The 26,382-nt window shown below is 33.9% G+C and overlaps 2 protein-coding genes and 1 long non-coding RNA gene across 4 annotated transcripts in view; 2 read left to right on the forward strand and 1 right to left on the reverse strand.

Moving 5' to 3' along the window:
• The window catches only part of LOC121407286 (calcium-transporting ATPase type 2C member 1-like), a 36,729-nt gene extending 33,310 nt beyond the window's left edge, over positions 1-3,419 (forward strand). For both annotated transcript variants that reach the window (XM_041598271.1, XM_041598270.1), the window contains 3 exons: positions 433-528; positions 1,246-1,387; positions 1,912-3,419. In XM_041598271.1, coding sequence (XP_041454205.1) covers positions 433-528; positions 1,246-1,387; positions 1,912-2,036 — 363 coding nt within the window. In that variant the 3' untranslated portion in view covers positions 2,037-3,419. The remainder of the gene's footprint in view (positions 1-432; positions 529-1,245; positions 1,388-1,911) is intronic.
• A 3,488-nt stretch (positions 3,420-6,907) lies between these two features.
• On the reverse strand, positions 6,908-26,325 carry LOC121407288 (N-terminal EF-hand calcium-binding protein 1-like). The gene is made up of 11 exons (XM_041598274.1): positions 26,190-26,325; positions 17,327-17,351; positions 16,485-16,619; positions 15,472-15,569; positions 14,994-15,130; positions 14,434-14,546; positions 12,462-12,583; positions 11,283-11,392; positions 10,400-10,477; positions 9,520-9,611; positions 6,908-8,801 (listed from the first exon to the last, which is right to left on the reverse strand). The coding sequence occupies exons 1-11, from the start codon at positions 26,217-26,219 to the stop codon at positions 8,776-8,778; spliced, it is 966 nt and encodes a 321-aa protein (XP_041454208.1). The 5' UTR covers positions 26,220-26,325; the 3' UTR covers positions 6,908-8,775.
• On the forward strand, positions 17,877-21,402 carry LOC121407290. The gene is made up of 2 exons (XR_005968902.1): positions 17,877-18,196; positions 20,686-21,402. It is a non-coding gene; the product is annotated as an uncharacterized LOC121407290 (long non-coding RNA).
• Positions 26,326-26,382: the final 57 nt, after the last annotated feature.

A 26,382-nucleotide genomic window follows, 5' to 3' on the forward strand; every position in this document is an offset into this window, starting at 1 on the left:
GACAAATGTCTTAAAGTTTATAGAATATCGTTATGGAAGATTTCTTAGACAAGCAAAATGCTAAGACAAATTGCTAAGACTTAAGCAAAAATCTTATCTCGTTTATGGAATACGGGCCCAGGACTGCCTGCTCTCAGGAGATGTCAAAGACGTTGTTTATTATACCAATTGCGCTCTTCAAAGAATTGGTTCTTTATCTCTTGAGTTTTGTTATGAGCATTGGTTACAGCAAGCATTTCAGTCAACTCTTCTGTTAAGTTAACAAGTAGCCCACTCTCAACTGCAAGCACAGTTACCCTAGAGTACCTGTTTCATTAATGAATTCTAGGCTCTTTTCCCCGACAACAGAAAGCGTAGAGAGCGGGGGAGATTTATACGTAGTATTTCTGAATTAATGTATGATTTGGTCTTGTGTTTTTCACTCTATACTAGATGCAAGACAACATCATCACACCTCGTGACACCACCATGACTTTCACCTGCTTTGTTTTCTTTGATATGTTCAATGCCCTCGGCAGTCGATCTCAGGTCAGTCACCATTTTTTGAAATCATTCTTTGAAATCATTCTTTAAGGATCATGCAAATATTAAATCATATAGGGCTGTATAAGCAGGTTAGTTACATAGTAGAGTTATATAAATTATTACTGTTAATGAAATTGAGGGTGTGGCATCCATGTTGGTATTTTCAGGAGACTATAGTGTGATGATCTCAAGCCATAAGCTGGTATTTAAGGTATAAACATGATCGTAAATATTTTTGTGCCAAATCGTTTTCAGCTTTCCTGGCGATAAACATTTCTTATTAATGTGTCCTACTCTTGATTATTAATTCTGGATTATCCTTGAGTCTTTTATACATCTATGTGCTTGGGCTATGATCACTCTGCTGAGTAAAGTGGATTTGGCTTAATTCAAAGCATATCTACAATTGTTATTATTTATAATTGTCATTATTACTGTTATTATTATCATCATCATCATTGATATTATTTTCATAGCAATTATTTATTATATTTATTATACAGGGAATAATTTTCCTGGTATCTCATCGCAATTTGCTCCACATTTTTGAAAGACTGCTACGTATAAATTCTTCTGTATAGCATATTTTTACATAGGACTGTGCATTACTTAGTTGAGAGCTTTTCTCTCCTGACCAAAAATGCTATTCAAATTTGTAAAGCAAAATTATTCCCTGTTATACCATCCTTTTAATGTGGTTCTCTCTTTTCTGTACTTTAGACCAAAAGTATATTCAGTGTTGGTTTCTTCACTAACCGAATGTTCCTGTATGCAGTCGGAGGGTCAATCATGGGTCAGCTACTTGTCATCTATTTCCCTCCACTTCAAAAGATATTTCAGACAGAAGCATTGACGATACACGGTGAGTTGCATTCTGGGAAAACATTCTATCCATGGAAAAGTGTTATTTATTTTAGATGGCTGGGAATTGGATACCAGGGGCCTGTTTCATAAAGAACTTGCAACTGTTGTAACTTCGCCATTATGGCAACTACCATGGTAACCTTGATTTTGATTGGCTGCTGAGACCTGTTACCATGGTAGTGGCCATTATGGGAAAGTTACAACAGTTGTAAATCCTTTATGAAATGGGGCCCCAAATATCTTCCAGGAGTTAGGGCCAATATTGCACAAATGAAAGATGAGTGCAATATTGGCCCTAATGAGAGGAATATTTCTGGTCTTCCATGAAATAATGCCATCCAATATAATTATTATAATTTTCCCTGATTTCGGCTAAGAAACACTGTTACTATGTTAACTATTGGATACAATATCTGACAAGTCCTTTCATTAAAAATTCTCTACTGATCTGTCTGTTGAGGAAAGGAAAACACCAGAGAAATATCAAAAATGATAATTTTTTTCCACATTTCTTCCTGACAGATATTGGCTTTTTGGTGATGCTGACTTCATCGGTGTTCATTGTCTCTGAGATGAAAAAATGGGTTCAACGGAGACTGGAGAAAAAGCGAACCCTGCCCGAGCCATGCGACTTTGAATATGTCTGACTGCAATCTTTCGCTGTGTGTGCCCAATGTATAGTTTAATTGTGTGTGCATGTGCTTTTCAGTATAACACTTGAATCCTCTTTCTTTTGATTAGAATAAATTAAATCTGTAAGTGTTCCATTGCAAACATTAATCTGAAAAAAAAATTAAAAAACTATTGATACAATTTTTTATTGGAAATAAAAGTATTTTGTACCATTATGAGAAGAAATCACACAGAACAAGCTTGTAATAGTGCCCAGACTTGTTTGTGCATGTTGATTTACTGCCCTCTGCGACTGCACAAACCACTGGTCTCTGGTCGACCTTGGGAATTTTGTTCCTTTTAATTCAAAAGGCAGGAACAAAATCTCTGGTTTAATTAGATCTAATGCTGCTTTTCTTTAAATATCCCTCTGTATAACAACTTAAAGGTACAGAGTATGGTCTACAAAAATCATGTAGATAGTGAATAATACAAATTTATAAAAGCAACATAGATGGATTGTCATAATACAATTTTTGCATTTTTTAAAACAAGTGAATTTTTAATTCAACCTAATCCCATGATCATTGCACATTAATATTGTTATCTAAGCACAAAGGTCCAGTGTCCTGTGATGTCGCTAGATATGATGTAGCTTTCCAACCAAATCTTCCCGAAGTCAGGAAGGAAGATTCTGGGGTCCATTTTACAGCTAATTTTTAAAAACTAACTTGGTTGTAAATTATTCCTTCTAAACACTATATCCCAGAGGCAGATTTCAATCAAATGTTTCACTTCTTAATACTTTATTGAATTGCACCTTTAATTATTATGTTATAAAAATAATCATGACAATAGTAATAGTATTATTGTTATCAGAATTGTTGAGTATAAGCATATTTATAAAGATATATTAATTTATTAAAAAGAATTAGTGAGTTTTTGTTGATGTTTTTAAAGTATGTATTCATCTGTTTTCATTTTGATGTTTTTTATACAGGTGAATCTGTCAAAAGATGAATATCTTAGAAACAGACGAATCATTTAACAAAATGAAAATAATACTTGCTTTGTGAGTGGGTTAACTGTGACTTTACACATAATTGGTGACATGTTTTTGTGCCAAATGAAATAGCTGATTTGTTAGCACTTAAGAAATTGTTCCAGTTTTGCATAAAGTTTAATAGGCTTACAGCTGTTTGTTATGGAAGACTTGATTGTTTGTTCTATGGATATTTTGAAGAATATTGCAATACTATGTTTAAACATCATTTAGAATCGTATTTCTGTACATGTGGTACATATATGTACACTACGTAGTCATTTTACAATTGAAATATCTTCATATAAAATAAATTAATGTAATGAACATGAATGAAGAAATAAATTATATTTTCATTTGAACAATTGGAATTGTTTTTTTTCACATATCTTTATGCACGTGCTTAGTCTTATTACTATTTAAAGTATCTTCCCTCTTGAATGAAGAGTGTATGATATTTATATATTTCATTTTCACATTCATTGTACTTTTTTCTGCACAAAATGTTATCTTTCAAGCTCTATGTTATTTTTATGCACAATGAAATAATAACATTTATGATGTGTAGTATTTGTGCCAAAATGTTTTAGGGAACATGATTTTGAGATTGAGGAACTGTAAAGAAGAAACTAATAATGGTTAATTTTGTAGATTTTCTTCAAATTCAGGAAAAACAACATCTAGAGCATTTTTTTTATCCAGTTTCTAGAGGTGAATTATGTGTGTTTATGTGTGATTAATTTTGAGGAAAAGGGGACTTTTGATTTTAATAAATTATTAATTATTGTTATCAAACTAAAATTCTGGTTTATTTTCCTCATATAAACCAGACTTTGAATCTCAAATTTGTTCTAATGATGATAACTGTAATGGTATAAAGAAAGAAGCTATTGTTGGGATACTGTAAAAGCATTTGGTCCCCTAATGCTTTGGTCTGTGGTTTTATGTTTTATTGTAATGTCATTTCAAAAGTGCCTTTTTTGTGTGTGTGTTTTTTTTTATAGGGGGGATAAGCTTCTGCATGATACATGTATGTTTTAATAGAATCAACCTTTTCAAATTATATTTCTATCATGTAAAATGTGAAAAAAGGTCAAGTTATATTCATTATATTTAAGAACATTACAGATATGATGGTCCTCCCAAATCAAAGAAAAGCTCTTCAAATGCCTTCTCGTTCACATATGAAATTAGATGGATTTTTTTAATGAAGCATAGTTAAAAAAATTATGCCTCTGCAATTGCCAGATCAGTAGTATGGGAACTACAATATATCATATTAGAAAACTATGTAAACTGTACATTGATTTGTGTTCACTTTTAATTGAAAGATTTGTTATGTATAATTTTGCAGTGTGTTAAATGTATATGTTGGAGATTTCTGGTGAATTTGTTGTATGCAATATGCTGATGGAAAACTGTCCGTAATATATGTGTATGATTCTTGGTATTTTTATTGTCTTGCAGTAGTTGCCTTTATTATCAGATGATACTGGATGTCTTCTTCCTTCATTCTGATTTAAATGATATTGACAAACTGTCAATATTTCTATAACATTTATTTCATTTAATTTAACACTAAAAAAATTTCAGTGTCAATATTGACATATACTGAAATTTCTTAAGAAATTGCCAATTTTATGAAGGATCCATGCTGACTTTTTTTATGTCAAGTGTAGACATTGAGAAGTAAACCTTTTTAATGAATGGGTAGACATATTGAATCTGGAAAATCTGTCTGGACTGTAAGAGTTTCATAGATATCTCTCTCCTCTTGCCTGATAATTTTTCCTTAATTGCCTTATAAATTAATATAATTAGAATGTTCAGGACCATAATTTTGGTAGTTTGCACTCTCCTCACTAGATTTATGAGCTTCATGGTTATCTTCACATTTTAACAGTTTGTAAACTTACCAACAAATGCTGCTTTATAGTGGAATATTGTACTTACAACACTTCATTTATTCAGCATAAAATGCCTTGTAAATTTTTTAAAGATTTTGATATTTTTCACATGGAAAACAAATTATTTGTACTGTGGTTTAGTATAATGCATTTTGTGAATCTTAAGCTATAAGCCACCAATTTGATGATTTTTTTTTGTTTTATAAGACATGCAAATTTGGAATCATAATAAGTACCAGCACAGCAACATGCAGTTTCATTGGGAATAAAGAGTGCATGTATCTTGTATTTAATATGTCTAATATTATTGTTTGGAGAAGTAACATGATTTACATCTCATAATTTATTTTATGATTTCGACACAAAGTGGCATTATCATCTGTCTACCTGTTGTATTATTGGATTTCATATCCCCCATTTTATGATGTAAAACACAATCCTGTGTGAGAAATTAAAAGAGCGATAATTTCAAATGCTGATATTTTTCATTGGTAAATATTGGAAATGCGTGATTTTGTTATTTTTTGGTTTTGAATAACAGAAGTATGTAAAATCATTAAAAATAATAATTAGTATCCCTTTAATGCATTTCGAATTTAGTAATGCAGTTGGAATCCAAGGGCAAAGATATTAACTTATTTCACTCAAATAGTAGAATATTTCTTTTAAAACATTTCAGAGAACACCGACATGTTTTAAGTGATAAGTACATAAAGGACAACTTTGTATGAAATTAGATGGTGGACATAGTAATTTATCATTATAACAATATCATAAACTACTATTAGGCTTTACTGATTTTTGAATAAGAAATGAAATAAACTGTACAAGAAAAATATCGTTGAAATACTCAAATTTATTACTTTTTAACTTTTATCTAAACTGAAAGAACATGTATCAATGCTTAGAGCAATTATAATCTGGATATATAAAGTGCATTTTCCAGAGGGTACAAAACAAAAATATCATCTGGCTTCAGCTAGATCTACTGCTTCCAGCCGTTGGTTCATTCAATGAATTTATCCTATTAAGTACCTTTCCCCTCACCTGGGTTGAGTGCAGCAAAATTAGAAGATATACTTGTCTTAGTCCTACCACTAATGATTTTAATAAATATTTCTCATTCAGCAATAAGTACTGTATTTTGCTTTCTGCAGAAAAGAAACCAATGATTTTAACTCAATTTACCAATACTAATTTCTAAATGACAAATTAAAAGTTTCTATTTTCTACTTCAAAATTGTATATATATAAAAAGAAACACTAAACAAGTAACACACTGAACATTTTTACTTGATCAAGTTCAAGCTGTTGTAAAGTATATGAAATTACTGGTACACAAATATCTAAACTTCTACTCCATAATTTAGCAATGATTTGTGCAGTTTTCAGTACCATCATGTCTTTTGTGCAAAAAATTGATAAACACATAATACACTTAACATACACAAGGCTTATTGTTTATTTATACACATTCATAATGTACAGAATTATGCTAAATATTCATTTCTGAATCTATGATTCTTTGAGTCCCCATTTACTTTTTATCTTAATCATAAAATATAATGTATAGCCCAAATCCACTGAAGGATTATGAAAACCAACTAATGTATTCCAACCATTTATCATTCCTCTAATAAAATTTTTCTTAATTAAAAAAAAATCAGGATTGATTTATTTTAGAATGATCTACTAGATGTATTACTTCAAATGGAGAAAAGAAATTCTCCTTATTTTCAAGATTCAAGATTTATTAAAATGGTTATTTTCATATTCTAACCTGTATCATTAGTATAAATATTAAACAGTATAATAAATACATATTTACACTAAACAAGGCCGATTGCATAACAAGCTGTACATATCTTGCATTGATCACCATAATACTGGTACAGCAAATAGCACTATCATATATGACCACTGTAATAAACAATGCACGTTTGAAAGATAAATTACCCATCATTGTTTAAAATAAATGATATTCTCATTAACAAATATATTTGTCAGATTTCTATACTATTTGTAAGATTTCTATACTTTGAGTGATATTGAGATCAATAATGAGAGACAACTACCAAATGGAATGTATGTGTCATGATCATCCCAGGAGTAAAAGATACTGGCATATTATGTCCCATAATACATTGCAAATGATGACATTTATCAAATAACGAACTTTCCAACTGGCCACTTGCATCCTCTGAGTAGTCATATTTCTAAAGATGCTGCACTTTTCCACCCCATATAATGCTGTTAGATTTTTATGAAAATTTACACATAAGATAGCAAACCATAATTACGCGATAAATATTCCTAATTCTAATAAGCATATTCAAATAATAATCTAAGGCACTATCAGAATATAATAAATCAATATACACTGTATCCACATGAATACACATTGTACAAAAAAACAAGATGTAAGGTAGTTTTAACGCTATTTGCATACAAGCTGCAGGGTGCAATTTATACATATATATAACTGAATTTATTGCTTTTATAACTTTTAGTAGTATTGAAATAATGTGTGACACGTCAGCTATTTTCGTTCTTGTACAAAGACTTATTTTTCTTATGCATTAGCCATTTTATGTTTCTACGCACCAAAAGGTTACATTTTTAATTCGACAAAGTTTTGAAATATACCACTTAAAAAAGTTTAAATTGTGGCTAAGAACATGAACACATGTCTAGATCTTGATTTTACACTACTTTCTTTCAAAAATAATGTTGTTCAGCTCTTCAGGGAGAATGAAACCCATCAATGAAGTTAGTTTGGGTGAAAGCAGCAAATGAAAGAATAAGATCAATAAAGGTTTGAGTCAAAGTGGACAAACAATAAGAAAGTTCTGAGCATTTGAATGTCAAGAACACTCATGCCATGGAGATCCTCCCATTGGCAATAGGCACAAGAACTGGGACATCACAGATGTACAACTCTCCACTTTAGACACTGGAAATATACCCCCAAAACATCATTTACTGATTATTATATAAAAGGAAAAACAATGAATCCATGATATCATGTAGTGAAGCATGTATTACATGACCTATTACATAAAAAAAAAACCAGGGTCCGGTAACAAAGGTTAACGATTAATCGTACGCTTGATTTTTACGATTGATTGTATATTGTAGTCAATGGAATCAATTGTAGAAAAATGTTCTACGATCATTGCTAAGCTTTGTGTTATGGGCCCCATTTCTTGCAATGGAGTGCATAAAAAGGAAATTTCCCACAAGACTGACATGTTTGTCAAATGAAGTCTTCAGGTAATTCTTTGTACATGTTGAATAAATGTCATGCAAACCGCCGTGGAAATGGCTGAATGATAAATGATTTATAATGACATTCCAAGGATTTATATTCGTTTATCAAAGAAACACACGCACACACAAAGAAAGAAATTTTGGTCATACTTCATATACAAGGTATGTATAAAATGCCTACAATGAAGAAAGGGGCAATTGTGCAATGCTAAAACAATAATTGTTAAATATATTTGATAACCTTAGAAAAAATACTTGTATGTTAAGGTCAAATCTGTTGTATACCTTGAAATATGAAAATGCCCTGTAATTTAAATAAGTTACTATCATGATAACACTGTCATTGACAGGCCACTTCCATGGAATCCTTGATTTTGATTGGCTGTTGAACATTGTTATCATGGTAGAGTAGTGTTTGTGACACTGGGTCCTGCATATAAAGGGTATCTCTCTTATGACTGCATACTGGACTGTTGCTCTGCATAATATTTACAGTTTTTCATGATAGGAATTAGAAAGGTCAATTGCTAATTCAGAGGTTCCTTTTTTAAGAATTCACTCCTGTGCCATGATCCATTTTGCTGCAAAGGAGAGAAGAAACAATAATAATTCATAAATCATTAATATACTTTCGGATATAAAACTACTTGTCAAGTATGGAATAGGCTAGAAGTTTTCATTCATCTAATTACTAAAGTCAGATATAATGTGCTGTAAGGGTTATTTTTACAGAAAAATGAAAACATTACCAAAAGAGGGGGCTATATTGCTACCTGAAAGAAAACAATTATTTCAAATTTGCACAAAATCAACCATTGAAAGTTTAAAAACAAATATCATAAGGCCACTAGGCATATTTGAGCATCATTCACATGATTAACATGGGTTTTAAAGCCACTATGCCACAACCAATTTGAATATTGCCATCTCAAGACTATTAAACTACCTGAGAATAGCTATGTATCCTAATCCAGTATGCAATATTCTGATATATAGTCTAATAATATTCACTACTAAAATGGTGAATAATTTCCCTCTAACCTGTCCATCATTCAAACCACAATAATTGCAGAAAATTATGCTTTAAGTATGCTTCCTGGCTTTCCTAGTTTTCGATTGCCCATCATAGTATTTTAAAACTCCAAATTCACAACATGTTTTTTTTTAAATTATTTGATGAGAGGGTATATATCTCAAGACTATCCTAATGTACATAAGCCTATTTGATGCCCCTTTAAGGTATCATCTAACTCTTCCTCCACCTCGTCTATCAACATCCATTCTCTAAAATCATCTCACCTGGAACGGCCATTGACGAGAGCTGCTCTGGTCGGTCCAACAGATCCACATTCTCACGACGAAATATCTTAGATGACTCACTTGCAAAATGGCTGCCATATAGAAATTGTGTTGAAATGAATGAAAATAAATATACTTCATTGCCTTTAACTCTGATTTGAACAGTTAACGAAAATGTCATTAACAATTTTTTTTTACACTTAAACATTAGTATCTCAAAATGATTAATGCATTCAGATGAGAATTTCTATGCAATATAGATTTTTATTGAATAATCGTCAAGAAAAACAAAATTTAGCCCAAAAGGGAGGATAAGATGAAAAAGGAGAAGAAAAAAAAGTGACTGAGAAGGATGAGGAGGGGCTGAGGTAGTTTAGAAAGCTTACAATCTTAGTTTTCATCCTGAGAAATTCAAAGGAGCAGAATTTAACTTCTTGACAGTATTTCATTATATTTTTTTCTCAAAATTTCATGCATTTTTAGGCTTAGTATACATGTACAAAGAAGCATTTCCAAAGTCATGCACTCAAATTACTAAAAGCATGATTTGATTGCCAATTTCATTACAGATTGTGTTTCAAGTCAAAGTTCAATGTATTATCAATTTTGTTTTCTGCTTTATTGAATTTAATCAATTACTTTTATGCTGTTTATGATCGCAATTGTATTGCAGGTATACCGAAAAAACAATGTTAAAACAGGAACTTAAAACTTAAACATAAATATACATTAAGAAATTGATTAAAAAGACAGCATAATACAGTAAAAATAATAATGATGCAAATCATGCAATATTATTTTAGATATTCTTTCAGAAATTCACAGAGTGTAATTGAGTGAATAGAAAAGGAAGCTTAGTAATTAGCTGGAAACCACTCACCTTTTCCAGTCTTCCTCAGACTCCCAGATCTCATATACAACGTAATGTGATGTTCCAGAAAAAGCTCTCACACTCACACTATTACACACAAAAGAAAAAAAAATTAGATGCAGTTTTGAACGAAGGCCAAGAGATAGAGCAAATGTCTTTTAACAAGGGGAATGTTTCATGAGAAGCTACATCAGTGATTTTTTCACTAACTTCATTGCTCTTAGCCTATCAGATGCAAGGATTTGAAGAAGCTTGTAACAGCTTTTAGTGAATATCACTGACAAAGCTTTTCATGAAATGCTCCCAAGGATAGCTCTCCTGGAATTGATTTGTCAGTGATAATCATTAACTATTTTTAGATTGTTATAAGCTACTGAAATCCTTGCATCTGATTGGCTGAGAAAGATTTTGTCACTAAAAATCACATATTTACTTCAAAACAGGTATTAGCACAGACCCAATGATGAGGGAGGGGAATGAAGATGATGAGGAGAGGAGGAAGAAGACGAAAATGGTGATGATAAATGGACGATGAAGATGTTTCATTGCTATTACCTGCCGCCACTATACATCAGGGCGGAAATTGTCCAATTTAAGTTTGTGTATTGGCAAATCTTGCAAGATGAATATAATCAAATCAAAACAAATATTAATGGCCCATTGTTGACAACTCCACATATCAATCTGATATTCAACAAATGAAACTCACATATTATTTACTTGTGCTTGATTTTTTAAGTTGCGTTTAAAATCTTTCACCAATGGCCCCATAAGAAAAATACTGATATTTGATTTTCAAATAAGAAACTTCACCAAAAAAGATTGAAGAAAAAAGTGTAAGCCATACATTGAATTTTAACAAATTCATAAAAATCTGTTTTTTTTTTCTTACGTTGTGCACCCATCCTCCCTTCCTGCTGCTTCTACATAGGTCTTGAGGTTACTGCGAAAAGCTTTGTCCCTTTCCTCAATTGCTGTAAACTTCCTACTCACTAAGAACGCCTGTTACAGAGAGTTCAACATAAGGGACATTGATTGAGATGATGCTAATTGAGAGTTTATATAGATATGAACAATGGTTATTTGTCTATATTTTATCTCCTATGACTAGTGATGGCATCTCAAAGCACTTTGTAAATCATTAAAAAGGCGATATAGAAATGTTAACTACTATTACGTCAGAAAAACAGCTTGCATGTAATTGAAAGAAACATGACAAAAAGGCCATTTTGCCAGCAACATAAATGGGAATGAATAGCTTACAAACAGGGGAAGTGCCATGGTGTTTTGATGCTATGAGGAGCAATGCGACCTAAAGAAAGCATCCTTTTTTTCAACTGAATCAATATGGGTATCATAAAGTTTCACAACACAGATCAGTCTATTTCATAGTCTCCTTTCTTTCTTTTTTATCTCATTTTCTTCTTTTTTTCCCCACTTCTCGAAATGTCATAAGGGGGCTTGGGCGGTTGCTCATAAGCGGCGGAAGCAGGGGGGGACGTGTCCCCCCTAAATTTTAGGTGGGGGGACGGTCCCCCCTAATTTTTTTTTTTTGCTTGTCAATTTTTTCCCAGCGTCCCCCCCCCCTAAAGTCACGTGGACCCCCCTCGGAACGTATGTTGTCCCCCCCCCCAAGAATTTAGCTTGATGACCTTTTTTTTTTTTTTTGCTTAGCCACTCCTAAAATTTAGGTTGTGTCCATCCCGAAATTTCACGTGGACACCCCCTAAATTTTTTGGCTTCCGCCGCCAATGCGGTTGCTCCCTGCTCCCCTGCTTCTTATCACTTCCAAATTAACCAAATTTGATGATCATATGATACATGATTTAATGCCAACAGCCCTGACCAAAAGCATTACAAGCTATAAAAAGGCAGTATATACTCATCGTTATTATTACTGTAAAGCAATTACTTTCCCTTCAGAAATGCATTAAAAAAAATTCTCAATTCAATGTACATTGCAACTAAAATTTTACTTCATTAGAAGTCAATTTCATATTCACAAGGATTTCCCAGATATGTAAAAAAGGCAGGACTTTTAAACAAAATATTGAATGCAACTTTTTCTCACCAAATTAGCCTTGCTTTCATCAGATATGATTTCCTCATCAACGGGATTAATCTTGACCTTCTGTTCCAGGCGGGTCACAAGGTCAGCCAGTCGATTGACCTCCGAGGTCAAAGAATGAATACCTGAAATCCAAATCAAATTATCAATATGCTTTTTGTGTAAACACTAATGTTTAAAATATGTATCAATCAATATAATGTGTATTAATTACTAAATGCAAATATGCTATAATAATGCCTAAAATGGGTATTAATCAATATTATACATGACAAAAACCTCCATTTGAGAACACTATACCCCAGTTTTTCTTGGATCAATTCTCTTCTCCAAGTACGACAAACCCAAAGTTTCAAAACACCTGTTTCTTGACCTCGGTCCATAGATAACACAACAGCCTGAGCGCGGTCCCGGCAAAGCATGCTCCCATTTTTTATTCACTTACTTTCCTTATTTCGAGGTCGATTTTCTTCGTTCGAAATTGAAAATGGACTAACATTGAATTTCTGAATACAATATGCCTTTGAAAACGTGATGAAATATCGAATACAATAATTTCATTCCGAAGGTCCTACAACATGCAAAGAAGTCTTATGTAATAGCACAGCTGTTGTTTATCATTTTGTCCCTGGCTGAACGCTCATACATCTTTGGTGTGATAGCGGGGATTACCTGGCCAAGCGGGGTTGATCAGGCGGGTGTTTCATAAAGCTGTTCGTAAGTTAAGAACGACTGGTGATCCTGTCTTGCGGTAAATGGTATATACACACCATTGGCGATGATTGCCAGTCGTTCTTAAAGTCGCTCTTAACTTACAAACAGCTTTATGAAACGGCCCCCAGGGCTTGGAAATGATTTAAAACACAAATTGGGGTCTAATACCGCAGTTTGCAATCTGAACTGCGGTCTTTTTCCAAACGGGGGTTTGACGTAATGAGAAATACAGGGAATTAAGCATCAGGGGCAGTGCCATTGGGGGCATAGCGACCACCCCCACCTCATAATTTTACAAGTAGTACCAAAAAAAAAAAGAAAAAAAGAAGAAGAAAGGGGGAAGACCATACAATGGGACACTGGGCAGTGTAAATCTCTAAAACCCCTACGGTTCAATCACGCAAAATATGATTTTTTTAAAAAATGTTTCAGCACAATCTGATAACAAATTTATGAATTTCAAACTTCAGCAATATTTTGTAGAAAAAAAGTTATATATGCACGCCATCATGAATATGCAATAGATGGGCTGATGATGGCTTATTCTTACTTTCTTTTTTCCTTTTTCCTATGTTAAAAGTTGATGTCATAATTGTTTCATATTTTAATACATGTGTGTACAATACAAATCCCTTGTAACAAAATGAATCGCAGCAATGACTACCTTACACATTAAATCAATTGTAAATTCAAGTTCTGTAAATCGTGGAGGAAAAAATCTGAATAAATGTTATTTCATACATTAATTCACTTACAAAAGACCCACAAGTGGTAATATGACATCACTAACTCACATAGTACTGTATCACCCAAATAATGCAAAACTTTAAAAATGTTACAACTTTCCTATTCCTTAGCCAATTTTGATGACATTTTCAATGTTGTGTTTCTCTGATTCTAATAATCAAATCTTATTGTATTCAATCTGCAGTACCCCTCTGATCCTTGATGTTACTCTAATAGGAAATTTCTTAGGGACCTTATTTACATAAATTTGTGCTGTATATAAAAATGTGCCCTTGAGAAAAGTGGCCTGGGATCTGTTGCAGAAAGATCTGCAATCAAATGCAAAAGTGAAAATCATACAGAATTTTGATTTCAACCAATCATAAGCGTGCATTCAGGACTTGCGCTTTAATAAACTTTCTCTTTCTGCAAAGGGCCCCTTGCCCTAAGTATTTAAAAAAATAAAGAGGGAGAAGGGTAAAATAGGGGTAAAATAGGGGGAAAGGAACGGAAGGGGGGAGTGGTGATAACGTACCATCAGCAGGGATACTTGTCTGGGTGGATAGTTGACGTCTTGCCCTTCTGGCCACCCATCCCGCTGATGAACTGACCACTGGCTCAATGATGGCCACCTGAGATATGGGTGCCCTGTAAGAAATAAAAATCACACAATAAAAAAAATCTCTAAATTTGACTTTCTCGGCAATAACAATTATTCTTTGCATAAATGAAATAACAAAATACGCTGTAAAAGGATGCCAAATAGCTAAGTTGCCAGAGCAGTGATCACATATTGTGGTAAACATGACCATGTTGAAACCATAAACATGGAGCTGTTCTGTATAGGCTGACATTACCATAGGAAATCAAGATTAAACAGCTATAGTTACCATTGTCATGATTTTAATACTCATTTCCTTTGGAGATGAAGTAAAACCATAAGTCCTCTAGCAGCATATCTGAAATAGTTCATGGTATCTTTGCAGTATTGATATAAATGAAAAGAAAATTATTTCCAAATCTCTAATGCATACACACACAATTACCATCATTGTAAGTCTTTATGAAGCGAGCCCCTGAAAAATGATTTGTTACCTGTCTTTCATGGCTTCTGTCTCCATGTGATCTGAGGCCGCATCGATGTTCCTCATGAGAGAAGATAGCTGGCCTGATATCTCCTTCAAAAGGACACGCACTGTGAACTGATCATGAAAAGACTTGTCTGGATACACCTTAAAAAAAGGGGAGTAACAATAAGAAACACTATTTTACAACATCTTCACAAATTCTAAGATGTAGATAACATTTATTCATTTGACTGTAAAGAAAAGAACTGAACACATTTGTATGACCTGTAGAGATATCATCCACATAGTAACAGGAATGAGAGTTTGTTTCTAAAATAATGCGTCATTCTATGTGACATAAAACCTTTATAGACTTTTCACGTTATAACAAGACAACAAAATCTAATATATATGAAAAAAAAACCAAACACTCAGGAAGTCTCTGTTACAATCAAAGAGACTTGAGAGCTCTGGATTTTCTGGTGAAATATTAAATATAGACCCACCTGTGCTGTTTGCTGTAGTGCTTGAGAAACAAATGCAGACATGTCTTCCACTCCACCAAATATCTCTTTAAATGGACCAAGGTTGGCTGAGAAATATTCTGAACATGATAGAAATTAAAGTCATCAGACAAAAATTTAGTTATAGGTCGACATGCATCTTCATTTATTTTACATTGATTTTCATTCTTGAAAAAAAGTGGCTTGTTTAAAGATATGTATGGTGCCTAAAGTCTACGCAGTGTCCCTTTTCTTTGCATACACGTATATGCCTCATTCTTTGCACCTGCAATACATAGATAAATATTCATTAAAAAATCTGTGTCAAAATGGAAAAATAATATTGAAGTTCGGGTATTTAAGGTCATGGTCTCAAAATGCCACCTTTCTCAATAAAATCTCTGAAAATTGTGTGTGAAGTGAATGGGTATGCTATTGTTTTCACTACGATAATGGAGGGCCACCGTTTTCAGGGAAAGAAAAATCTCATATTTTGCTAAAGTTTTAAGAGATTTAACAGTAATTCTAACTAAGCCTGGGATGAATACTCTTTTTGCCATTCAATTGTTTGCCAGGGTAAACGATCCAATGGATCAAAGGATTATCAGAAATCACAAAAAAATATGACTTTCTTTTTAGGTCTACTTGACCAACAGTGGTCAAACATCATGACATGAGTGAGCTGACTCAGTCCAGTTCCCAATAAAGCACCTATTGACATGCAAATCAACAAAACTGAACGATACACGGTTGCCTGTGCAGATGTCATCGTCTGTGTATTGAAAGAGTTACAAGGTTTGGAATTCATCACTTAGCATAAATTTCATTTATCTTGCACTTTGTCGTCAAATATAAAAGATTATAGCCATGTTCTTTTGATAATTGAATACCTCAAATCAGTAATCAGCATTGCCGAACATTCCAATGGTGTAAAAAGTTGTATTCGGTGGCCGATTGTTGGTAAACTGATTAAATGCAAAGATAGTTCGAGTATTAATCCCGGGACTAATTCTTACCACAGAGCTCCCCTACATCAATATTATTGGTGTTGTGTGTGTCTATTTTATTGAAGAGTTCCTCCAGCTCCTCTACAGTCAGAATCCCATCCCCAAAGTAGGATTTGAACTCATCAAGAGAGAGACAATTATCATCTAGGTGTACAAACAGGAAACAAAACAGTAGTAGAAGAAAACTGGTAGTAGAATGATGATGGTAATGATAAGGATGATAATGATGATTATGTTGATGATGATGACAATTATACCAGGCAATTATACTGAAAAATTGGAGCAGTAATACTGTCGTCTACTGACAAAGGAAGCGACTCTTAATTTTTTTTTCATTGATTGTTTCTTCTAGATTAATTATATATCATGTATGCTATATATGATTTCCGAGGAATTGGGAGTCACATAGTCCCCAATTTTAACTAGCTGTATATTTACACATAAAACAATGACACATTTTTCTCATTTACTAAGAAACTTGGTCCACAGAGTTGCATCCTTTAGTCAGTGAACGGCAGTAAGTTGGAGAAATATGATAACATCTTTAATAGTCTAGGCATTATAGGGCATGCTTTGTTAAAACTGGTATTGAAAATGAAAAAAAATGCAATGTAGCAGAAGCATTTTAAAATAATATGAATAAGTTTTAAGTTTAAGTTTTTTTTCGGGGGGGGGGGAGTTTATGATAAGTTTTTTTAGAAAAAAATTCAAAATACTGCCACATTGATAATTACAGTTACTAGTGACTAATTCTTTGATTTCCTCATTTACAAATACAGTATAAGACAAAAACTATTTTTCATATTTTCTTGCCATGTCTGGTGTACATAATGAAGTCACACATTTCTTACCATTTTTATCAGCTCTTCTGAACACCTGGGATGAAAGAAAATGAAAGAGGAAAAACAAGTCAGTATTTGAAGGAACCATTATAGGAGAAAGGGGCTAGTACATAGGCTCTTTTTCTTCCTTTTCTTTCCCTTTCTTTCTTCCTTTTCTCTTTCTCCTGTTTTTATAATAATTATTTTCCTGGTGCAACCCAGCCAGGGCTGTCCTAGCCTAGAGGTGTCTGGGGAGTAAATTCATCTACCTACATAGGTTGCTCCCCTAACGCCTGGCTTTGCTTTATATGCCTCTCTGTAGAGGCCAGGATTACCCGTGTTGAACTTTGACCTAAATCACCAATTTTATTTTTTGTTTTTTGCCCAAAGTTATGTACATGGGCAAGTTTTATGTTTACCCCCATTTTTTTGCATTTTTGTTACTTTTCATTAAATAAATAGTAGTAAAATTGAAAGAAGTTAAGAGCAAGAGCGTTCATATCCCGCCTGTTTACGTTGCCATTTTTATTTCTTTTGTTATTGATACCTAGATACACACGCGTGCAACTTAGATTTTACCACTCCTAGTACCAATGAGGTCCAAACATTACATGTATGGACCTCATAGGCGACATCAGTGGAAATGCGGGGTTAGAAATCTTTGACTCACACTATATTTCGATATTATTTGACAAGTACGCTCTCTGTAAACAATTTTCTTTCAAATTATAATTCAGAATTGTTAATAGTTTGATCCCAACAACAATGAAATTAAAGATATTAAGGGAAACTTACATTTTGACGACTTTTTCCTGATTTTCTTGGCAGGTGCTCTTCCCTTCTGACGCACGATCGCAGCTGAATATAGATCAAGTGATACGCGTTCTCGTCACCTGATCGGTTTGTTATTCTTTTCGCCAGACGTTAATAATTATATATTTGATAGTGCTAGTATTCATCGCGAATTTAGGTGAAAGAAATTGAAGTTAAACAGCGCCAGCTTGAATTTTTCGACTAACAACGTTTCAAATTTCGCCACCCACTAGCCAGCAATTATCTTTTTCTTTTACCAAAATACTCTCCCCAAAAAGGAAGATTTAAAGAGAAAGAGAATTATGATGGTAGAGAAAACAAAGTACTTTATTTTCCCGCTTTTACTAGCTGTTTAACGAGAATTTCAATCGAATATCAAATGGGGTTTACATTTTTTAAAGTCTATTAATAAAAAAATATTCATTGTCTGGATTTTAGCTCCCCGGTTGAACTCCCATGAAATTTCAATGTTTTTCATGATTACCGAAAATGGTTTAAAATGTTCAAGTTTTTTATCGGGATAAACAAAGTTTTAGCTCGGTGCGCTGCGCTCGCCTTATTTTATAATGCTGAGATAGCATTTTATGCTGTTAATGAATTCCCACTATGATTTGATTGGTAAGTTCAGGAATGATTAATAAGATTAATTAATTCGTGTCTCTTTTTTTATTAAACAATGTCAGCTTGCGCTTTGAGCACGCAATATTTTGATGAGTAAGATTCTTCTCTTGTATATGCAGTATTTCCACAACTCCAAAATAAATTTCCCGAAACTTAAGCCAAAATTTGCTCACGTTCATAAATATTTCCTGGAATTTTCAAGTTTGATTTTAAACAAAAATCGGGCACTAATACAGCGAGCCTAATTTCGGCCTAGGTTGCCCAAATCAAGTTATTTAGCATTATTTTTTGTTCACGTCCTCTTTAAAAAATCATCTATTACAAATGCCAACGCGGAGCGAGAGCGGAAAATTTTGAGCTACGTAAATGTTACCTGAAATTGATAGTTTCTACGTTTAATTGTTGTTTGGTTGTAATTTTCTGATTTCCCGAAATTTCCTGGAATTTTTTCGTTTCCCGAACCTTTCCTGGAAAAAGCAAAAATTTCATGAACTTGAAATTTTCTGAATTTCGGGAAGAGTGGAAACATTGTGTATGCGAGTGTCATACTACAGAGAGAGGGGGGGGGGGGTCCCTCAGCTACTTGTCCTCGCCAATTCCCCCAATTTTCGTCTTGCTCGTGTTCTTTTTTTCACCCTTTTTATTAAAAAATTAGAAAGAATTGGGTGTCAAAAAAACACTAGGGGAAATGAGAAGAGGGAGAGAAACATATTGGGATAAGAAAAATTTGTGTCACATAATTATTACATAAGAAAATATTTGTCATAATTTATGAAACTTTACTTTTTACTTGCATGGTGCCCACCCACTTATATATATGAAATCTTAAATTACTTCACCATGGCATCTCGCACTAAATGTTTTCACCCTGCTATATAACTTTGAACCTGCTGACAGGGATTACTAATTTAAGGTTAAAGGTTGAATGTTTATCAAACATAATTTGGTTGGGGTCTATGTGTTCGTCATTCATGGTGATATACAATAGAATATTCAGAGGTGTCGATCATGGGGGCGGCAGGGGCGATCGCCCTAGCAATATTGGGGGGATATCGTTTTGCCCCCCCCCCCATAATTCAGCATGTGCAAAAATAAAATATGATTGCAATGACACACAAAAATCAGCAAGCATGATAGCGATACATAACTCGTTCTTTAATCCTGCTCAAAATATCCGCTTATCAGATTGAAATAGAATATATATGAATATATATATATATATATATATATAGGTAAGCAAGTAGGTAGTGATATACTGCAATATCTAATAGTGCTCGACTGTGTATAGGACAGGAGTTCTCAAACTACGGCCCGCGGGCCGGATCCGGCCCTTTGAGCTTTTCAATCCCGCCCGTGAGACTTATGATTTCCATAACAATATCCACTGATGCAAGCACATCAGGTTGGGGAGCTGTGCGTCATTCAGATAATTCTTTCTCTCAAGGTTTTTGGTCTTCTGGGTTACAAGATTTGCATATCAATGCTCTTGAATTGCTAGCAATAGAACAAGCACTACATACCTTATGTAGCCAATGTCAGGATATCCATATTCGTATTTTCTCTGACAATAGCACTTCGGTCGCTTATGTTAATAAGATGGGAGGTAATGTACCCTTTTTAAATGACATAGCGTTACGCATTTGGTTTTGGTCATGCATTAAATAAGGAATTTGGATTTCCGCCTCTCACGTGGCAGGGAAAGATAATTCATTTGCTGATGTCCTTTCAAGGAGGGACATGAACAAGGAATTAAGCCTGCTCCCCTGTATTTTTAATAGCATTATCAATACCACGTTTGCCCCTGACATTGCTTTGTTTGCATCATCTGAAAATAAACAACTTCCAAAATATGCTTCTTGGAAGTACGACCCATTTGCATATATTATTGATGCTTTTTCCATTTCGTGGGAATTCTTTTCTCCTTACATTTTTCCATCCTTTTGCCTTATCCCTAGAATCCTTCTCAAACTTCGAGCAGACCAAACAAGACTGGCCCTCGTCATAGCCCCGATGTGGAGAGCACAACCCTGGTTCCCTTCTCTTCTCCACATGCTGGTTGCCCAACCCCTTCTTCTCCCAATAAACTACGTCGCCCCAACAACTATCCAGTAAGTCTGCACCTAGCCGCTTGGATACTCTCGGCAGACAATGGAATGCAGCAGGCATTTCAAAATCAGCTGCCAACTTACTCGCCCGATTTTGGAGACAAGGAACGTCTAAACAATATCAATCTGCATGGAATCAATGGTGTGATTGGTGTTGTAAACAACAAATTGATCCCTGTTCACTTAACTTCCTTGCCCATGAACATTCTTCAGGCAAAGCTTATTCCACAATTAATTCTTACAGATCTGCTTTATCTTCTGCCATTCCACCCATTGGGATGCATTCAGTGGGTCAACACCCTTAAGTCGTACGTTTAATGGAAGGGATATTCAATGAAAATCCCCCTAAGCCTAGGTACAGTAGTATGTGGGATGTGTCAATTGTTTTGAACTACATTAAGTCTTTACCCGATAATGAACAATTAACCCTAACACTGTTAAGTAAAAAACTTCTGGCCTTGATGGCCCTTGTTTCCGCCCAGCGGGTTCAGACGTAATTATGTTTAGATATTTCCTCTTCTATATCAAATAATCATGCGGTATTCTACTTGACAGAGTTACAAAGGACAACTTCTACCAAAAACAGTTTAATTACCCAGACTGTTGAATTTAATTCATATCCACATGATAAGAAAGTTTGTGTTATATCGTCCCTGCTAGAGTAAAACTATGTGAAACGTACTACCCCTTTAAGGATTGAAAATGGTGAACGCAGACTTTTCTTTTGTGTGAAGCACTGCCTTAGCACCTGGAATATGATTAGCCACAATTTTTCATTGTGCATAATACGGTGAAACATTTTATGGGTGCTACTTTTATGCTTCATGTATATAAAAATGCCTTATGTATATGCTTAAAATTGCATGGGCTGTTACATTTTGTCTTTATAAAGTGAGATAATTATGAATTTTGCGTTGTTCACAAAGTTTACAAAAAAAATGCGATTTTAAGATAAAGTGTTAAGAGTTTCGATTAGAGTATCCCCCTTAAAGGACAAGTATAAAAGAATAAAAAGAGAAAAATTCAACAAGCATAACACTTAAAATTTCATCAACATCGAATGTAAAATAAGAAAGTTATGGCATTTTAACAGTTCGTTTCATTTCACAAAACAGTTATATGAACATCTCGGTCGGTGTGCAAATGAGGAACTGATGACATCACTCACTCACTATTTCTTTTGTATCTGATTTTATGAAAGATGAAATATTTTTGTTTTCTCGACATTGTCATGTGAAATGAAGTTTCATTTATCCCTGAACACGTGAAATTCCATTATTTTAACATTTTGTGGTTCAGGCAAGGAGGTCCTAATCGTAAATTGAAATATTGTATAATTCCAACAATAAAAAAGTACAGAGATGGTGAGAGAGTGACATCATCGACTCTCTCATTTAGCATGTTTATATAACTATTTTGTTAAAAATAAGGGAAACTTTGAAATGTCATAACTTTTTATTTCAAATCCGATATTGATGAAATTTTCAGCATTTTGCCTGACTGACTTTCTCTATTTGATTAAAATCAACATTTTTCTGAGGTGGACTTGACCTTTTAATAATAAAACATTATTCTATGGTGTTTCTGAAATAAAAATGTTTTTAATAATTAATTCCAATTTCGTGGATATGCTGTTATTCTATTCACATTTATTTCCTACTTCATATAGGCCCTAACAGATTAATATTAAAGCATATGTAGGTGAATTATATTTTAGAGTACATTGACACGAACACAAAGATTTAAATGAACTCTGATGTGGACATAATTATGAAGTAAATATATTTTGTGCTGTGATTTCTCTTTTGAATTTTATATTCATGCGTCATTTGGGTTAATCATTTCTTTATGCACATAATTATTTTGCCTCCCCGCATTTCTTTCAATTCCGTACAATGTGTTGTTACTGTCACAATTTGGATTACCTAGCACGTATATCATCGACACTGGATGAAAAGTCTAAATAAAAATTATATTTTTGTAAGGGTTCAGATTAGTTTTCAAGAGGATCTTATGTTATGAAATTTTGCCTAATGTACGCATATTAAAAGAGCAATTATTCTTCTCAACCCAATTTAAAGAAAAGGTGTTTTATTTGCATAATGAGGAAAAAAAATGTGTGTAATCATGTTGATGCATATTATTTTTTGATCCAAGCAACACTGTGTCGTTCGTTGTTATGTCTGCGATTTTTTTCCATGTATTTCTAATGTACAAAATACTTTTAAAAATGCTGAGTAATAGTTTAAAGGTCTGTATTATTTTTGCAAATCATTAAAGAGAGCACAATTTGAACTGAAAACTTTGTTTTCATAAATAAAATTGGATTAAAAATAGTGAATTGCAGAAAAGCATTGTTGCTCGAACGCAAGCCATAACAGCAGACCACTGCAACGAAAGAAGCACATGAAATTGACTAACGTGTTTTTATTGTTTGTATTAAGTTGATTGATTACAATGATGATGATGGTGGTTATGGTGATGATGGTGATGGTGGCGGAATAATGATGGTTGTAATGGCCATGATAATGACGTTGATGATGATGATGATGATGACTAGATGTTGTTTTGTTATTTTGTCTTTTAATAAAATAAGTAGTGCAAATTTGAATTCATTAAAACTTTATTATGAAAATAGCATAAACAATGGTATAAGAAATTGGTATGCATTAAGGAAAATCCATTCCTGACCAAAAGAAAATAAAAAAGTGATAATTGAGTGATGACGTAGGCCTATATATGCGAGCACTTTTCCTTCAAATCGGAAACAATTAATGTTTAAAAAAATAAAGGAAATGTCATTTTCTATAAATACATGCTAATGACATTCACTGTACCTTCAATATATCAATAGAACTTCATATCCGTTCCAAAAAGAAAAAGGTGAGTCATTAGAGATCATTAAAATTGGAAAATATAGAGCATTAGCTCGTTTATGACGACAGAAATCAAGCATACGAAAATTTATTAACTCTAATTTTGTTCAAATAAAACCTCTGATTTTTTAATGATTTTTCTTAGTAAAAAAAAAAATTATCAGGGTAAAAAATCCCCTTTCACTTGCAAAACAATTTCAGTGTGTAACGGTAATTTAAATCATTCACCTGATAACCAGAACTATCCAATAAACAAGATAAATATCATTAATTCATGCGGGCGCGCAGCGCGTGCTGCAACGTTTAATATATTGCTGTGAAGCGTAAAATAGAATGAATATCATTTAAAATATATATCACAGATAAAATTATACCAGCTCGACGCGCGAGCTAAAAAAATTACGTTTTCCGACTTTTTTTTATATCAATAACAAAATGGATATGAAATTAACCGACTTATGCGAGCATACATAGACAGGGTCTATCCTATAACCTTTATAATATACAATGTCTTAAGTCATATAAAGAGAAACGCAGATTCTAAGTATTTTTTATAAACAGGATAACTACATAGACAATTTATTAATTGAAAATTTGGGATTCTTTTCCTAAAATGAATATAAAAGACAATTAAAGAACACAATTTATTTTCGGACGAAGCCAACAAAATTAGGGGACCACCAAAAATTTTGTACAAGCAAAAGAAGGCTTTACAGGGGGGTTGGGACCGATAATTTTTGACAAGCAACAGCAAAATGTTATCAACAAAAAAATTAGCGCGATCGTCCCCAATCAAATTTAGGGGCAGGTCCCCCACCCCACCCCCGCTGGTTTTAGAGCGTCAGAGTGCGACTTACCTTCAACCGCTATCACTATCGGTAACATGAAGCAATTGGAACATTTTCCGATTCCATCAGCTTGTCATTTTTTGCAAACAGTCCAACAAACCCCGCTCTTGTAAAACAGGCAGACATTAATTTGCTGAAACGGACAACATCTCATACTCAGTATTTCTTTTACACGGATACATACAATCTCACCAACCCCAATACCTTTCTCACTATTTTCTCCTTCCTTAAATTTTCTATTATTTTTTTATTTGCTTGCTCTCTTTACTCTCTTTTCTTCTTTCTCTACCTCCTTTCTGTCCTATTTTCTCTTCGATTTTTTTTCTCGTCTCATCGCTTTTCCTAATCCCCAGCCCCCGACGGCCGCGCAAATTAACCGACAAAATCCAGAATAGTGGGAGAAAAGGGGCGAAAGGGCAGAAAACTCTGCCCAAAGGGGGCCAGAGGCTAGAAAAAGGTTTATCACCCCATAGTCAGGTCGTCTGGTGCAAAATACATGTTTCATTCAAATTTAGATTTATGTATTTCTTTCAATAATAAAATACCAAAAATAGTAGGGGATATTTGATATTGTACCCCCTACAATTTTTATAAAGAGACGCATCTCCTTGGGCATTTAGGCCATGGAGGGGGATTAAGTGGCGAACCGTGACCCGGAGGAGAGAAAGCATGGGGGGCACAGCATTTCACAGACATTGCTGTCCCCCCCCCCCAACGCTTTGTCTCGTCCGGGTCACGGTCCGTTACGGGGGGATTACTTGTACCTCCCTTCATTTTAGTGACGGCCGTGATTCTAGGTCGGAATCATAATTATTTTGGAAGAGTGTAATACACTCATAGAGATGTATACGCTCGATCTCATACCTGACGTAGACGGCGCTATTCAACAAATGCACAATCTCCAATATAAAAAATAGAACAGAAAGAACGCCTTGAACACAGGCCAAAATGCCTAACGATTTCTCCGCGGCATTAACAACTATCGTAAAGGGCGCTCCATTTATAAATAAAGATGGATGACTAGCCTGTCTATGGCGGCTGAATTTACCGCAACTATTTGCCAAGAATTGTGAGAAGTGGTCTGGAAATGCAACAAAAGAACCGGTGAGTACCGATTAAACATTATTTTACTATTCACACCTCTCTTATAAATGTATACAATTAAAAAAAAAATCGCAAAAATCACTTAGTTCTAAGCTAGGGCGGCCCAAACGCGCGTTAGTGGAGTCTCAGTTTTTTAACACGGGTAAGTATTGGGGTGTCGCCTAGAGTGGATTTTACTTGCATTTGCCGATTAAACAGTTAATATTTGTTTCGGTTGATAAATATCATAAAGTAATTTATATGATATTTATTGATTAAAACAAATATTTTGCGATTCCTGATATCTATCGGCAGATGCAAGTATTTTTGTAATCCAAGTTGGCAGCTCTACACTGTAGAGCTGCCAACTTGGATTAAAAAAAATACTTTTTTTCGAGGTCCCCCATACCGAAACGAAACAAACACAGAAGTATACACATGGGACTGTACTCTTAACATCGGCAATAATGTCATAATGTTTTTACATTTAACATCAAAAGAAAGTTGAAATACTTCTTGACATCATCTTAATTTTGCTTATACTTACATCTTGGAAAACTGCCATCCCCTTCTCCATGATGGTGATAAAATTATTGGCAACCAAATAGTGACAAGTTCAAGAATATCGCTAACAACATCTATCTGACTCACTGTTCGCTAGTAAGTGGGCGTGGTCGGCTGGTTGTCATATAGGCCTAGTACCGGTAACATTGAGAAATAAAAATCAATGATAAAAAAAT

This window comes from Lytechinus variegatus, chromosome 2 (genome assembly GCF_018143015.1).
Source record: "Lytechinus variegatus isolate NC3 chromosome 2, Lvar_3.0, whole genome shotgun sequence".
Taxonomy (NCBI): domain Eukaryota; kingdom Metazoa; phylum Echinodermata; class Echinoidea; order Temnopleuroida; family Toxopneustidae; genus Lytechinus; species Lytechinus variegatus.